Source organism: Setaria viridis, chromosome 1 (assembly GCF_005286985.2).
Source record: "Setaria viridis chromosome 1, Setaria_viridis_v4.0, whole genome shotgun sequence".
NCBI lineage: Eukaryota > Viridiplantae > Streptophyta > Magnoliopsida > Poales > Poaceae > Setaria > Setaria viridis.
In genome coordinates this window covers 37954906-37971301 of record NC_048263.2, presented here as the reverse complement: position 1 = coordinate 37971301, position 16396 = coordinate 37954906, and the positions used below count along the sequence as shown (strand labels likewise).

Below are 16396 nucleotides of genomic sequence, written 5' to 3'. Positions count from 1 at the left end.
GAAATTGGAAAAATGGGGTTGGTCACCTTCATTTTTGTCCATTCCGTTGAGAGCAGTGTGTGTCCCATCGGCAGAGCACTGTCCCCGTCACCTCATCAACAGTTCCCAGTTCCCCGGCTTCCTGCCGGCAGGCGCACCAACACCAAAAAAGAAAAGTCTCTCATCTCTCACGGATGGCGCATCGCCTGACCCATCACCGCCACGAGTCAGAAGAAAGCAACACCAACAGTCCAGCACCATCGCCACCAGACGAGAGTATGAAGCGAAATTCCCTCGCCGTGGAGCTGACGAACCACCACGCATGTCATCCCAGATCCAGGATCGGAAGCTTCCAAAAAGATCCCTTTCCCAAAAGCGCCTCGAAAAGGGTTTGGGGGGGGGCGCGGCGGAGGGATGAGGACCCCGATCGACCAACTAAAAAACCCCAACCCCGATCAACGCCGTGCGTGCCTAGTACTCCGCTCCGATGTCCGTACCGCACGCGAGCACAAGCCCCGACCGTGCGCACACGCTGCCAACCCGGACCCAGCCAGGCTCCGCTGTGAGGCTGCCCGCGCCCGCCTACGCATGGCCAGCCAGGCCGCATCAAAAAGTCCAACCAAATCGCAGCTCCCTCCACGGCTCGCGTGCACCATCCGCGAAGCTCCCCACACACACACCCCGCCTGACCCACGTACTTATATGAGCACACGAGCGCGCCCACACACGGTGACTGCTCTGCGTCTGGTTTCTACACGAGAACTCGACGAGTAGTGGTGGCAGGTGACAGCGTTCCGTTCCGGACGGTCCTGTTGGCGAGGCGAGCGAGGCGGATTGGCAGCTTGGTTTTGAGGAATAATGGTGATGGGCGGCAAGGCGAAGTCGGGCAAGAAGGCGGAGGGGGCGCGGTGCCGGCGCCACCCGCGGCACCGGCAGCAGGGGGCTGGCGTCTGCGCGTCCTGCCTGCGGGACCGCCTCTCCCACCTGTCCCTCTCGGCATCGTCGTCGCTGCCCTCCGTCGTGCGCGGCGGCGGCGACGAGGACAACGAGTACGGCTACGAGGAGGAGGAGGGCGCGTCGTCCTGCTCGGAGGCGTCCACGGCCTACTCCTCGGAGGGCACCAGCGCCGCGTCGTCGGGGTGCGCCAGCCCGGCACCCGGCGAGCCGGCGTTCCACGACGAGGTGAGGCGGGCGGCGCGGGTGTCGCTGCTCATGCGGCACGAGCGGATCGTCGGGGATGACGACGCCGTGGCGGTGTTCCTGGCGAGGAGGAGGGAGCAGAGGAGGACGGCGACCAGCTTCTGGTCTAAGCTGCTGCACGCCACGCGGGGGGGAGGGAAGAAGGAGGGGTGCTCGCTGGCGGCGTGCGGCAAGGCGATCGAGGAGAGGGGCGCCGCGGCCAAGTGGGTCCTCTTCTGATCGGGGCACGTCCTGATCTGGCCATGCATGCATGCCGATTGCTCATTGCTAGTCATTAGTGTGGCTGTGTTGTTTTGGATGGCTTGATTCTAGTGGTTTTGTGGGCATTCTTTTCTTATTCTTTGGGGTGCATTTTGTTGATGGTTTTCGCGTGTCGAAGGGGCATGCAGCTTAGCCTAGCCATGATGATCCATGCTTTGTACAGATCTAAAGCAAACAGCTTGTACTTGATCCGTTGATCGATATTCTTTGCTTGGTTTTAACTTTAGTAATCTCAATTTTTTTTTGTTAATCTAGCTATATCTATACAACAGCAAGAGCTGTGCGGCATATTGGCATTCCCTCTGTTGACTTGAGTTACAAGCTGAATCGTTGACTTTTGCTTTGATTCAAACTTGAAGAGATCAAACTAAGGCATCCTTCAGCGTGCTATGAGCCTACGACCCATTCCTCGTACTACTAGCTTAGAATATGAATATAGGATTAGTACCAGGAAATTTTTACACGAGTTCACAAGGATTCGTATGTAGGAAAAAATCACGCTTACAATGGCTTTTTGGAAGTATCTTTTGAGAGGTAACAGGATGAAATCATAATTCTGTTACCATTTCTTTTCAATAGACGATTAATTTGCTCTACTTATTTATAAGACGTGTCCCCAATGTACTAGTATTATCAACTCAACTTACCAATATGTCCGTGCATGTACGCAGTGGTTTCTTTTTGATCCTGTGGCTTCTTATTGTACCTGCACCTACCGTAATGCTTGAGCGCAAAATAGAAGAACCAGATAGCATTAGCACAGCAGAAATGGGCTACTTTTTTAGTCAACCAGTAGACAAAATGTGTCAACAAGTTATACCATCAAGTACAAGTCTGATGTCTGGCCACACGAAAACAGTTTGGGGGGACTTTCCCGAATCCCGATCATGTATACATTTGTAGTACACTCACTGGTCACAACTCACAAAGGCACGTTACCCTTCACATAGAACCGTAGGTACACCTTTACATTCTTTCACTTCGATCACAAATCAGCATCTCCATTACAGATTCAACAAGGTAAGAAAATCAGCTAGTCAAACAATGTTACCTGCACTGTCTTTGTAAAGCAGAAAAGTCCCAAGGCTTCTTGGTAGGAAAATCTCCTGCCTTTCTGCAACGCCTGTCAACATATCGTCCTTTCATTTTGCCGATTTTCAGACGGGTAGGCGTCTTGAGCTTCCAAAGCACACCCAAACGATCATCAGATCTATACATCCTATATCTTCCTTTCTGCATCTACTGCTACAAATTCTTTTTTAAATTTGGTGTATGCATACTCTAAATCCTAAAAGAATGTCACCACCTATCTCAATGATCCTGGAAATGCAGAACCATGTCTCCTGTGTTGTCATCATCGTCGTCGTCAAGGTAATCGACAGGCATGTTTGCAGGCCGCCGTTTCAACCTTTGGAATATGTCATCAAGAGATTCAGGTGAAGAGACATTGGAATTTGGAACAAATCCTGGATCTTGGCGCAAAGGAATGAACTTCTTGGAACCCATATTTGCTTTGAAGTTCTGAAAACCAATCTTCATTGAGGCCCATGTTGCGGACACTCCAGTTGGTGGTACACCAGTGTTGGACCCCTGCTCAGAATTTCTCTCTTCAAGCAAAGACACAGAGTTTGACGAAATTTCCTTTTTCACTGACTTCCCTACCTGCCGGTTCTGTTCTCTAACAGCAGTGTATTTGCTGGCAATATTCTCCCTGTTGTTAGCATATTTCGAATGACCAGCTCTCCCGCTGGAAGAAGTTGCCCCTGCTTTCATCTCAACTGTATTTTCAACCTGTAACACAGTTGAGAATGGAAACAGAAATCAGTAAGTACCAAGTAAAAAAATAAGATGAAATTCAGCTGGAGACAACCAAAGCCTAAAGAAGAGATCGAATCCAAAAAACCCCAACTATGAAAACTGGTTCAGATCACCCCACCTTGCCAAAATCTACCTACTTTAGCTGATGTGGCAATTCAGTTTTCAGGGACTTGCTGACATGGTACACCTAGTCAGCACAGTATTACATAAATTAGCAAGTAAACCTAAAAGAGGCAGCTAAACCTGCAGTAAGCCCCCTCTGTGGGCCCTATGGGTATAAGATTCTTATATATACTTTTATGTCTGAACAGTATGCAACCTCATGATGTGAACTTGTGCACGAGATGGCACATCATCCAACTGGTTTTAGGCCCAAGGGTTGTGATTTGGACCTGACCAGTTTCCATATTTAGCGGGTGTAAAATGATCGGATACGCAATTTCAGGGGATTCTGAACCAAAATGGGAGTTCCAGAAGGGGGGGGGGGGGGTACTACTTCCAAACATATAATGGCAGACAGATTAGACTCCAATGTAAATGGAATAACCATTCTACGCACCAATGGCACATTTTGCGATTCAATATCTGTGCTCACACCGTTGAAATTCCTTGCCAATGGAATAACCTGATCACCCACTTTGCATCCTTGTTCAATCCAAGATCTCTCTAGAGAGAGAAAAAAGAAAAAGAAAGACAATCAATTAGTACAGCAAACAATATGCTTGGACGGCAGAAGAACCAAATGCCGGTGTTTGCAGCAACAATTCAACAGCAGTTACACAAATATTTTGATCATATTGATTAATCAGATAAAACAACATTTCCAATTAAAGCCAGGAAAGTCCTTGACAGTCATAATTCAGGGTCCTGTTTACTTTTATGTGCAAAGTTAAAACAAGGAAACTGAAATCCTTATGGAAACCTAAGAAATTATAAGATGCCTCCAATTCCCCCAGACGTAAAATCTGTGAGGTCCTTACCTTTTTGTAGAATAATCATTCCAGACGGATCTAAACCATCTATATTCTCTTCCTCACGCTGGAACTTGAACCTTTTCCAGCTTCCAAAAAAGTCAATCACGCGGCCAAAGAAATTACTAGCAACCAATAGCGTATAAACAACCATAATCAGTGGGTAGATCCTGTTGAAGCCTCTCCCAAAGAAGGGAACTGCATCATCAATGTTCCCCATTCTCTACAACAGATAGTTTGTTCAGCGTTAGGTATGAAACTTTTTCCACATGGAAAACAGCAAACGTAATCAACAAATGAAAGAGAGAAGCTACAAAGTTTTTCCTTCCAGGTACCAAGTATTAACACATTTTTCATCTACACAATTGATAGAGATATATTTGACAAACAACCCAGGACAATAAACATAGAAATTATTACCTTCTCAAAAGTAGTTTTAGCATTACCACCAAGTCGGATGAGATTCAGAAAGTTATACGAAATAGGAGGTGCATATCTCGCAACCATTCTGCACACACAAAAAAAGAACTTGCTTAGCCTAAAATGGGTTCAGTGGCTTTGGAAATGGAAACACGCCAAACATAATAAAATTTAAAGCATTGAAACTTACGAGCAGATCATAAGCAAGCTGACAGAGCTGGTTTGTCTTGGAGTCAGAGAATAAAACATCAACATACCAATCTTGAATAATGAATAATATGTGCATATGCACATATACATCAAGGGGACAAATGCAGCAACCTGTTAATAAACGGAAGCTTATAAATATGGCTGAAAAAATTGAAATTTTATTAAGTCATAACAGAGAATAGTCAAAATTTATCGCTATGTGTTCAAAATTTAGATAATGAGTAGGTGACAAATTGAACATGATTGTTGCGGCCTATCCAGATAAACTAGTACTTAACTTATCGCTAATAAGATAGCAAGTATTGCAGAGAATAGTCAGTCCCACAAATAACAAAACGTTATGGTAAACTGGACTCGGTAGAAAACTGATTGTAAGTAATTTACATGAAGCGTTCGGACCCTTACCTGAACTAAAACCTCTTGCTTTCCGACAGCTTTTATAAGGATGGAAAAAAGAGACAAATCAACACCACTTGGAAGCAAAGTAGCTTCAGCTAACAGTATAGCAGCTGACATGCAGCCAAGGATAACAGCAAATGCTTTTTGAAGCTGCTTTCTCAGTATACAGCGCCAAATGAACTCTGGAATGCAACAAAGTATCCATGAGTTGATTCCATCAACCATTAACCAGTTGTAACTTGTAAGAATAATAGGAATTCACAAAGAAAGTACGAACCTAATCTAATTGAGATGCTTGGTTGTAAGAAAATATGAAAACCAAAAAAGCTGCAGTATAGGTAAGAAGAATACCAATAGTGTCCAAAAGTGATCCAAGTGTGCCCGAACGACTTTCTCTAAAACTTGATACGTATTTCCTGTTTTTTGTTAAAAAAATAAAATCAATACTAGTACTTGCATCTTTCAGAGCCAAAAGAGCACAAACACAACTGGTTTGCAGAATTGCAGTACATATTGCTCGAGGGTTTCCAAGCAATTACTGAGAAAAGAGAAAAAAAACAGTTTTCATGTCTGCAATGATCCTTATGTTGACAGGCACACGCATCTATGCTTGTTAGCAATTGAACTATTCAGACCACTGATCAAGTATTATTGATCAGTAACATTTGTACTTTCATACATCCAATGGACTAGAGCAGTAAAAACTCTCTGCAACTACTGGCAGTAAACAGTTTGCTGCTTTTAAAACTTGCAAATTAAATCTTCCCTCATGCTTATCATATATCACTAGGCATAACTTGCTTGACAGAATTATCAAGTTTCACCTACACTGTGCAACATTATTAGAATATAAAAGGGGGGAAATCCCCATAAATACATTATCATGTAAATATAATCGAATGGGACAGAAGGACACATCTTGATTCCCATAAAATTGAAATGCTCCCTGTTCTACCGAATAATTTAACATCAACAGACTACAAGAACTTTCTGCAAATATAAAATCAATAAACTCACCATCCATTTGCATCACGGCGTTCATAATTCTTTATGGTGTCTTCTAGTTTGAGGGCTTCCATGACACAAGTCATATACTCACTGCAAAATGGCAGCACACTTGAAACTTAGCGGCCAAATAGCGCAGATGTAGTCACACTTTTTAAATTTAATTTGTCCTATACTTATTTGCAACTTAGTAGCTTTTCATAACCCACATGTGTCATATATGAACAGTCCACAACTCCACATTACTAAATGAAATATATATACTGGATTATCCTATAATACCTTTTGCACCTATAATACTCCTCATGAGCCCTCCTGAGTTGCCGCCGAAGTGTGGCCATTGATTTATCATCAGTATCATAGTCCATATCATTTTCGCCTAATCTGCCACCAGAAGGTTTAAAGGAAGGATCCTCCCGCAGCTGTGATGGTCATAAAATCATAAGATATATTGCATAATAGCAATAATTAAATTCAACTCATTCACGGATTACAGAAAGTACCAGTTGAGCCACCATGTTGTCAATAATATCCATGTAAGGCCTCAAAAGGTCACGTTTTGACATTTGATTTGAAGTGGCTTGAGCAACCTGAAATGGAACAGTCACTTCAGCAAGATATAAGAAGCTGCATATTATTGCTGAAGAATTTGTGGAATGTACTTACAACAATTGCATTTGAATATTCTTGATGGGCACTATCAAGCTTTACAGCCATCTTGGCAACTCTATGAGAAAGTACTTTTTGGCGGTGAGACCAGTCTGCATTTTTCCAAATGTTTCTTGGGATTTCGCTCAACCCAAAGCCAAGAAGAAAAGCACCAGTCACCAATCCAAAGGTATTTGAGCATGCCATTGCAAATCCCACAATACCGCCGTCCCTGTCAAGAAAATTTATTCCAGGTCAACACTCTACTAGATAAAAATATACAAAACAGCTAGTTTTGGAAGAACTATGTTCTCAGTGAAACAAAGCAAGGGCATCATTCATTCGGAATGACAGCAGTACTTTGATGGTACCATTAATTATACAGTATTCATCTTATGAATCTAAAGTTACTATGCGACACTAACATAGGCACTAAACATAAAGTTTGAAATGCCCTTATGCTGAATCTTGTATAGATATTTCAGCACCCGCTTGGCACAGCATCAATACTATGAAAATGTCAGGGAAAAATGGTGAACAAAATTGAAGTGAGGCTGCAAGGTGATGTTCAGGCATCAGATTCATAGTGGAAAATTTTGCTTGAGTGAAGATTGAAACATACCAAGCTCTATGCATGATTAGTAGTAGGATGAGGCCAATAAGGCCAATGGCTCCCACTATTGAATAAAAGAGCAGGTTCATGTGAATGCTAGTTTTCAGCCTTTCTTTAACAGTGAAGTCTCCTGCATCTTCATAGCCCTGGATAGTAGGAACTACAGCCCTGTTTACATACATAAACACAAGCTTTGTTTAGAAATATTAATACCAATGCTAATGATCTGAAGAAGCACTAGTGGATACAAAAAAAAAAAGACTAAAGATCCAAGCAAATCATAACTATGATTGTACAACAGAACCGATACCAAAGGTTACATAGCTGGCCTACTAGAAATTGAGTAAGTTAGCAACCATCAATCCAGCACAAGATTAGATACCTCCCTATTCTAATTTTTCCTTCTACAAACCATATAATGCATAGCCAGTGTTTTCCCAAGTACCAACATAATTTTGATAAAGGAGTTACATCGATGCCCAAATGATGAAGCAGCATAAAAGAAAGAGTCTCACATTTCGAAAATAGTACCAAAACCTGGTTATAACTCTCATCGAATAGATTGGTTTTCTTTTCTTTGTAGCTGCCACTGAGAATCAGGAAATTCAATAATTGGGGGGAAAGTACACAAGACATGTTTATAGCATACCATGTTAGGATAAATGTGCTCCAATAGGACCAGCTCCAGAAGAATCCAATGCCACCCTTCGCACTGCCAGTTAATGTCTGCAAGGGACAAGGATTTAAAAACCAAGGGAGTGTAAAAATAGAATTTTCTAGCCCAGTACACTAATAAAGTTTGCCATACAGTTACACTAACACATTTATTGATATTTTGAGCGTCAAGTTGCTGAACTTAACAAAATGGCGAATCCCGACAAACAATAGAAGATGTTTTTCGAGAGGTAAAGCCTAGGACTATATGGGTTGAATGGCAATTAGCTGTGAAGACTCAGATAGTGTTGAAACAGAATTATCTGGAGTAACTTGCAGTCAGGCTATGCAATTCTCCTAGGGTACCAATCAATTTGCCCCAGGTAGTGGGTACAAGGTTCCCACTGCATTTTGTATGAGCTATGTAAATGAACTTTGGCCTCTCTAGTGGGTGGCTGGGGTGAGGTTAGCTTCCCAGATCTCATTCCACGGCAATACGCGTCAATTGAAAAGCGTGCTCCAAGGCCAACACGCTTCCTAGGTAAATTGCTGTTTCAATTCGTACATACATCCTAATTGCCACGCAACTAAAACACGCAACGAGCTCAACCCGGTGGATCTAACAGCATCAACAGCCAAACCAGCGGAGCCGGAGCAGACCGATGGCCGGGACCGGGGGCAGTGGATGAGGAGGTGGGGAGAGAGTCGCGGTAAGGGATCTGACCGTCCAGATGTCGGCGGGGACGAGGATGATGATGGAGAGGGAGCAGAACCACGCGTATCCGACGGTGGCGACGACGTAGCGCGGCACGGCGGGGCCGGCGAAGTAGCGGAGCGTGACGACGACCATGCCCAGCGTCAGGGGCAGCGATATCAGGTAGAACACCCACATCGCGCCGCCCGGGCGCCGCCCGCCCCGCCGCCCCGACGGCCGGAGGAGGAGGAAGAGGAGTCGCCGGTGGCGGTGGAACCGGGTCGGCTCGGGACCAGAAGCTTCTTCGTGTCGAGGCGCGCGGGTGGTGAGGTGGGGCCCGGGAGATCGCGGGGCTCTTTTGTCTCCGGGGAAGTGGAGGCGCACGCCGCACGGCGGGGGAAAGGAAGACGAGGAAGGTGCTGGTGGGCCGAACCAGGGGGACGTTCGGTGGAGTATGGAATTGTCGGTCCGAGGGGAGTACTGGCACGCACGCAAAGATTTGATTCATTGTCAAATGTACTGGACAAAAATTTTCAAGTTTGGTGGGTGATTTGAATGAATTCCATTAGAAATCAGAGCCAGATGCAGAATTTTCTTTCCAAATTCTGATAAAAAACATTTTAAAGAAGATTTTTGAAATTCTTGTAGCTTGTTTATGAAAGGATATTCCAATCCAGCTGTCAAAATTTCAGACTTTGATAAAATGTGTACTTGACCTGGGCTTAATTTTAGTTTTTGAATAATATGGCTTGATCTTCCGTACAAACAGCGACCAGATGCACTTTATATTCAATGATTTTTTTAAAGAAAACATATGCTCCTTGTGCGGACGTAATGATGTATCTACAGTTAGACTTTTTTGTCTGAGCATGATCCATTCGCTCTTATATCACAAAACAAATTCTGAGCAAAGCTATGTGTTTGCTTTCAACATAAATTAGAAGCGTGTTCTTATTCCTAAAACAAGAATTCTACATCAACGGAAGCCTACGAGATGCTATGATGAGTATGGAGGGCATCTCGTAAATCCTTATATGCATTCTGACCTCTGAATTCATTTGTAATTTGAAATATATGGTAAAATATATGGTAAAAATATATATTTTTCTTCACGCGTGTTTAAACGAATTACAAGGATTACATAGAATCATAAGAAGTCAGTATTTTTTCAAACATCTACACTTGATTGGTGACAAATCATTTTGATTATCCAAGAGAACTACTTAGATAATTAAGTCATGTTGACTGGGAGTCATAAACTCTTTACTATCAATATGAGAAGAAATTTTGCTTTTACCGTTCTTAACACACGGCTTTGAAAATTTACTACAAGAGCTTTGCAAAACTGCGAATTACTCCCTCCGTTCTAAATTGTAGGTCGTTTTAGCTTGCTATGCACTTAGATATGGTGTATGCCTAGATGCATAATAATATCTATGAACTTAGAAAAGTCAAAATGACCTACGATTTGGAATAGAGGGAGTAGATTCTTAACACCTTGATTTTTTTCTTACCGTTTTCCCTCCTTTAGTTATTTCTTCTAAACTTTTCTATTTACTTATGATCGGACTATATTGCTCTTAATCATGTATGGCGCTAGTGCCACAATACCCTTAATTTCCTTCACACACTAATCATTTGCTTATAGTGCCCCTTAACTCCTCCATGTCCACGTTGCCATTGGTTCGACAATGTGGAGCTCCACTATGCAGATGAGTGCTCGTTATCTGTTTGTTCATGTCATGTCATGATGCATGGTGAGTATAGATTACAATATGTACATTCTATTTTAATAATGACAGATTTAAAAAAACCATATATTGAGAGCGGTCAAAATTCAAATTTATCCGCGAGTGGCAAATCGAAGGGACCGGTCCAAGCCGTGTTGCTCCGAAGGGTCCGAGCCAAACCGCCGTCAGCCAGCTGCGGCGCAAAACCGCAAAACGGCAAAAGGGCAAAATTCAGAACCGTCCGCGCGCATCGCCGCCGCCGCATCCCCGTGCGGCCGTATCCCGTCGCAATGCTGCGCCTCCGAAACGATCTCCTCTCCGGCGTCCGCGCCGCCTTCCCTCTCCACCACCACCGCCGCCTCTCCTCCCGCCCGATTCGCCGCAGAGGAATACCTCGTCGCCACCTGCGGGCTCACCCCAGCGCAAGCGGTCAAGGCCTCCAAGTGGCTCGCCCACCTCAAGTCTCCCGCCAAACCCGATGCCGTACTCTCCTTCCTCGCTGGCGTCGGCCTCGCCAAAGACGACATCGCCGCCGGAATCGCCAGGCACCCCAAGCTCCTCTGCTATAAGGTGGACAAAACCCTAACCCCGTTTCGCTCAGATCCTCGGCATAGGGCTAACCCCTTCCCAAATCTCCCGCCTCATTAGCATCGTCCCCAACATCTTCGTCGGCCCATCCATGATTTCCCGCCTCCAGTTCTATATCTCCTCCATGGGCTCCTTCGACATGCTGCACTGCGCCCTTCAGAGGAGCCCGTACCTCCTCGCTCAGAACCTTGAGCAAGTGGTCAAGCCCAACATGGCGTTCCTACTGCAGTGCGGCCTAACTGCCTCTGATTTCGCCAAATTCTCACACTGTTAATCTCGAAGCTAGAGCGTGTCAAGGAAACGGTGGCATGTGGTGCGAAGCTTGGTGTGCTGCGCAATACAGGGATGTTCAAGAGCGCCCTTTGGGCTGTCTATTGCGTGGGTCCTGAGTCCGTCGGCGCAAAATTGGATCTCGTGAAGGCGACTCTTGGATGCTCGGAGGCAGAGCTGGCCCTTGCGGTGCGCAAGGCACCACAAATTCTGAGAATGTCACAAGGCAAGCTGAGTCGCACAGTGAAGTTCCTGAACGTGGATGCTGGGTTTAAGCTTCAGTACATTTTGCATAGGCCACAAATTCTAGGCTATAGCTTGCAGAGGCGGCTGATGCCCCGGCATTATTTCATCAACATTCTGAAGGCGAAAGGGCTTGTGAAGGAAAACATCGACTTTTACAGTGCTGTTTGTGTAAGCGAGAAGGGATTTGTCCAGAGGTTTATTGATCCTCACAGCAAGACTATTCCAGGGATTGCAGATGCTTATACTACTGCCTGTTCAGGGAAAATACCTCGCGACATCAAAATGTAAGAACTACAAGCAGAGATGTTGAAGTCCATCCTGCCTCCCAATGTATGGATGTTAACATGTTAAGGCACAGGTAATTGATTTTCATCTACAGTGAGAATCACATTCCCCCTGGACTACTACTGTTATCTTCCTGTGTTCTTTATGCATTTATATGCCAGCTGGTGGTAAAATGAATTTGTTTAGTATGGTTTCCTACATGAAACAATTTTGGCTGCTAGACTGCAGTGCCATTGACTAGTCTAATTTGTCAATGTAACGAAGACACCTAGAAAAGTTGTTGTTGCAGCAGCGTGAGTGAGAGAGAATGAAAAGGTGAATAGATGGTAGTGTGCCTCTGCCTGTACTCTGAGCTACCTGTTAATGAACTATTGCATATAGGTTCCTTGGCGAACACTAATGTGTATGACTAATGTAGCGATGTCCACCTTTGTGCGCTGAAGTGAATTTACTTCTGCTTCAAGACCATTTCTGTTATCCATTTATTTTTGGTGAGCAATTCCATCATTCTCACAGATTAATATGTCATCCTCTGTTCATTATGTGTTTTAGGTCTAGAAGTTGACTGTACTTAACTTTTACTTTCATATGGTAATTTCTCGACTTATCAAATATTCAATCTGAAGCATAATTTAGTTGCTTAAAATTTGCAAATGCTTTTGCAACCAGCCCTGTACAGCAGTTTGTTCTCTGTTGTGATTTTGGAGTTACCTACTGTCTTGTTTGCCAGCTAAGGATATCTGAGGATGCTGTTAGCTGATCCGTTAATTAGAAAAAAAAAATGGCACCAGGTTCTGTACAATTCAGTAGCATTTTAGGATATTCATTCCAATGCTCCACTTTTGTCACCTGGAATTTCATTTGCTGTTTTGGTGGATACAGCTCTCAGTTTGGCATGACCTAGGGATGCCTTTTATGTCAACTTACGCCTTTGAGTTCGTGCTCGGTGAAGTCCCTTTATTCTGCTTCTTAACATGGACTCAGTGTATCCTTAGAGCACTTGCTTTTTATGTCTTCTTTTAGTTTGCTTGATGATTCAAACTGAATGAAAGCGTACCTAAGACTTAATGTTATCATCAGATCACATGCAATGAATTGGCTGCTTTAAGATCTATGAACTGATTCTCCATTACTAAGTTTAATCATTTCAGCAGTGCTATTATTGTATAAAAACTGGAAATATTTTCCTTGCCTAGGTATCGAATTCATTTTTTGGTCACTTTAATAATGGAATAAACAAGAACTACGTGCCAAATAAGAAACATGAAGAACTTGCCTGGGTTAGTCTTTCCTGCTATGCCTCCTTTGGTACACTCCTGCCTGGCTGTGTTGAATGTAAAACATGGAAAATGAGAACATGCAGCAATCTAACCAGTAACCACCAGGGCTCAGAAACCTCAGTTGTCAGTTTTATGTTGTTTTTAATGGAAAATAGACATTTCAGACTGTTATGTACTCGTGCCACGACAAGGAGATATCGAAAGTTTGAAACTTGTTACAAATCCCTTTGTTGAAATCAACGATATTTTGAACTCATCTAAACGGCTCCACTCGTCGAACACTTAATCTGTAATCAGGCCATCAGGCCATGGAAGTTCATGGATGTCAGGTTACTTTGCGCAGCCGCTAGTCGCTACTGATCTTCACCACCCAGTTGCTTGTGGAGTGAGTTGGTCTGTAGATCTGGTCCTCGATCAATCCAACGAGAGGCAGATCAGGATCACCGCGGTTGCTCTGGTCAGTGTCGATGGTTAAGTGTTGATCATGACATCATGTGCTCGATGAATTCTAGGGAGTTTCCGGCCGGCGACGCGCACGGTTTATGCCGGTCACCGCTGCTCCTTGGCCTTAAGCTTAAGCACCTCTCGCGCTCCTCACGAACTCTGTCCTGGTCTCCTGGACGAGCTCGCCCAGTCTGTGGGCAGTCAATTTTCAAAAAAATGTCTGTGGGCAGCGCGTGCGGGATCCTGCCGCCGCCTCGCCTCATCGACGGCCCCCGCGTATTTCCTCCTCAGGCTATCCACAACGGCCTCCAACGCGAACTCGGTGTGATCGCCGCCGTACTCCAGCAACTTCCGCATGCTTCCCCATGTGTAACAGCATGAGGCCGCAGCAACTCCAGCAACTCAGTCGTCGTACATCTTTGCGAGGCACGCCCGGCTCTCGGGCTTCGGGAACAGCTCCTCCAGGGGTCGCGACGCGCCGTACGGGGCGTTCTCCCTGAAGAACCACCGCGCGCGTCATCGTGGCGTCCAGCTCCGAGCAGAAGGTCTCGAACTCCCAGGACTCCCTGAACCTCTTCACCTCTTTGGCCTTGTCGTCCGGCGCCGGCGCCGCACGGACCGACCGTTGCGCCGGCTCTTTGGGTACCTCTCCGGCTGTTGCGCCATGGCTGCTTGCTGTGTTGCGCTCTCGGGTAAGCACGCGAAAGCATGATCGAGGCTGCATGGGCACCCGTCACCGCCTGCCCGCAACCGCGACCGAGGAAATGGTAGCCGCCCATGCCGTCAAGCGCCGCCGCCATACTGGGGATGACGTACGGCGACGGCGACGCGGAGCACGGGCCGCCGGAAGCCGGATCTCGTGGTCGTGGAAGACCACGGCCAGGCAAACACCTGGTTGTTGATGAGCCCGTGACGCTCCACGGCATTGCCCTGCCCTTGCCGGCTTGCCCGTGCCGTTGCCAAACCCTCGCGAAGTGCCCGTCCCCCGGCACGGACCGGCCCTCCGCCGAGCTCGCCGCTACCGGGTTCGTCGGCATGCTGCAGCGGCCCGGCGGCTCGTGGGGAGTGTCAGGGGGGGTGTTCGCTTGCGTGCTCGACCGTGTCCATGTCCGTGGCGGCGCGCGGTGGTCTCCGCGTGTGGCGCTCCCAACCCGGCGCCGCTCGACTTCCACGGCGACATCAACGGGGCGAGCGAGAACGAGACGGCCCTCGGCAAAACGCCGGCCGGCGGAGCAACGGCCCAGCTAGTTGGAAGCGCCTGACGCCGCCGACGATGCCCCCCCCGGCCCCCAGAAGCCGGCGGAGAGACCGCCAGCGACCTCCAGCCGTGCCATCGCCGCTCGCCGCGCCACGCGATCCATGCCATCGAGGCAGGGAAACGACCAGGTCAAAGGAACCCTTTCAAATTCTGGGCCGTACGCGCTTGATCTGACGGCTGGGAGGGATCGAGGGGTGGACGGTAAATGAAATACCGTCCACCCCCGAGGCCCCGACCCTGGGCAGGGGGACTCCGTAACCTCCGCTCCGCGCGTCGCCTCGCCGCCGGAGCGCCTCCACGTCCCCGCCGCTACTGCTCGCCCCGGTCACCGTGGTCCATGGCTTCCAACGCCGGCAGCATGGCGAAGGCAGAGCCTTGGCGCCGGCTAGCTGCCGGTGAGGCTCCACGACGAGCGTCCCTAGCGCCCTCGACGTGGCCAGCGTCGAGGCCTCTCGGGAGACGCACGCGGCGTTGGTGGACGAGGACCTGCTCGCTCGAGGCGCCTGGCGACGACGTTGCGGAGCGCGCCGGCCGGCTGCCGACTAGGCTGTTCGGCTGAGCTGTCGGCTGAAAAGTTGAAATGGCTAATTTGTTGTGAAAGAAAAATACTGTTCAATGGCTGATAAGCCGGCTGAATAAGCTGAAGCGAACAGACAGACGCTAGGCTTCGTCCAGCGCAGCGCCTCCGAAGAGGCTTCCAAGCGTGCCGATCCCAAGGTCACGGGTCAATGTGGCAAGCCACTCGAGCGCGCTTGATCGACCAAGTAGTCATCGATCTTCGGGCTGGCCTCAACTCCAACGAGGCCTCGCCGAGCGTTCCCGAAGCCACCGGCGGTCCGGTGCCATGCATGGACAAGCCTCTTCACGCCACGCCGTCCACGTGTGTGCTTCAGTGAGCCGCGCCCTGGCGGCTTGCAGGGTTGGTCGGTTGGACGATGACGGCATCGTCAGCGCTCAGCGGCCTGCGCCGCGTCTCCATGGAGTTCCGGCATGGCGATACTGGACGGACTACCAGTCGCTCAAGCATCCGACTGCAACTTCATCAGGTTTCTTTTTTTTCAGTCAACTCATCTCTCCCGATTCTGCTGGGTGCTGCGTGGGATGGGTGCTTGGGGGCCTTTGGGTGGACAGGTCGCCACTGGCATCAGTTAGGAGTGTCTGCATCTGCTGACCTTGGTTAGTCTACTGATGAAGCTCTGAACATTTTCACTGTTTATGTGCATTAGGCATTTGTGATTTTGTGGAGTTGTGGAATCACGAATCAGAACGTGCTGCTAGTTCTGCATCGAGCCAGCAACTTGCCCGTGCCCCGTTCCCGAACCCGAAGTGCCCGTCCGGCCGTCCCCGGCACGGACAGGCCCTCCGCCGTGGAGAGCGTGGGCGCGCCGTGTTCCCCGTGCTCGCCGTCGCCGCCGGGTTCGTA

At 47.3% G+C, this 16396-nt stretch overlaps 2 protein-coding genes and 1 pseudogene across 2 annotated transcripts; 2 read left to right on the top strand and 1 right to left on the bottom strand.

Annotated features, from left to right (window-relative positions):
- Window positions 1-372: 372 nt before the first annotated feature.
- Window positions 373-1661, top strand: LOC140223536 (uncharacterized). Its single transcript, XM_072295392.1, has one exon. The coding sequence runs from the start codon at window positions 838-840 to the stop codon at window positions 1396-1398; it is 561 nt and encodes a 186-aa protein (XP_072151493.1). The 5' UTR covers window positions 373-837; the 3' UTR covers window positions 1399-1661.
- A 533-nt stretch (window positions 1662-2194) lies between these two features.
- On the bottom strand, window positions 2195-9321 carry LOC117838715 (uncharacterized). Its single transcript, XM_034718851.1, has 14 exons — window positions 8903-9321; window positions 8174-8250; window positions 7534-7692; window positions 6930-7143; window positions 6767-6853; window positions 6546-6685; window positions 6276-6356; window positions 5610-5674; window positions 5265-5440; window positions 4840-4970; window positions 4650-4737; window positions 4239-4452; window positions 3818-3924; window positions 2195-3231 (listed from the first exon to the last, which is right to left on the bottom strand). Exons 1-14 carry the CDS (start codon window positions 9068-9070, stop codon window positions 2752-2754), a joined length of 2187 nt encoding a protein of 728 aa, XP_034574742.1. The 5' UTR covers window positions 9071-9321; the 3' UTR covers window positions 2195-2751.
- A 1368-nt stretch (window positions 9322-10689) lies between these two features.
- Window positions 10690-12094, top strand: LOC117856680 (transcription termination factor MTEF18, mitochondrial-like; annotated as a pseudogene).
- Window positions 12095-16396: the final 4302 nt, after the last annotated feature.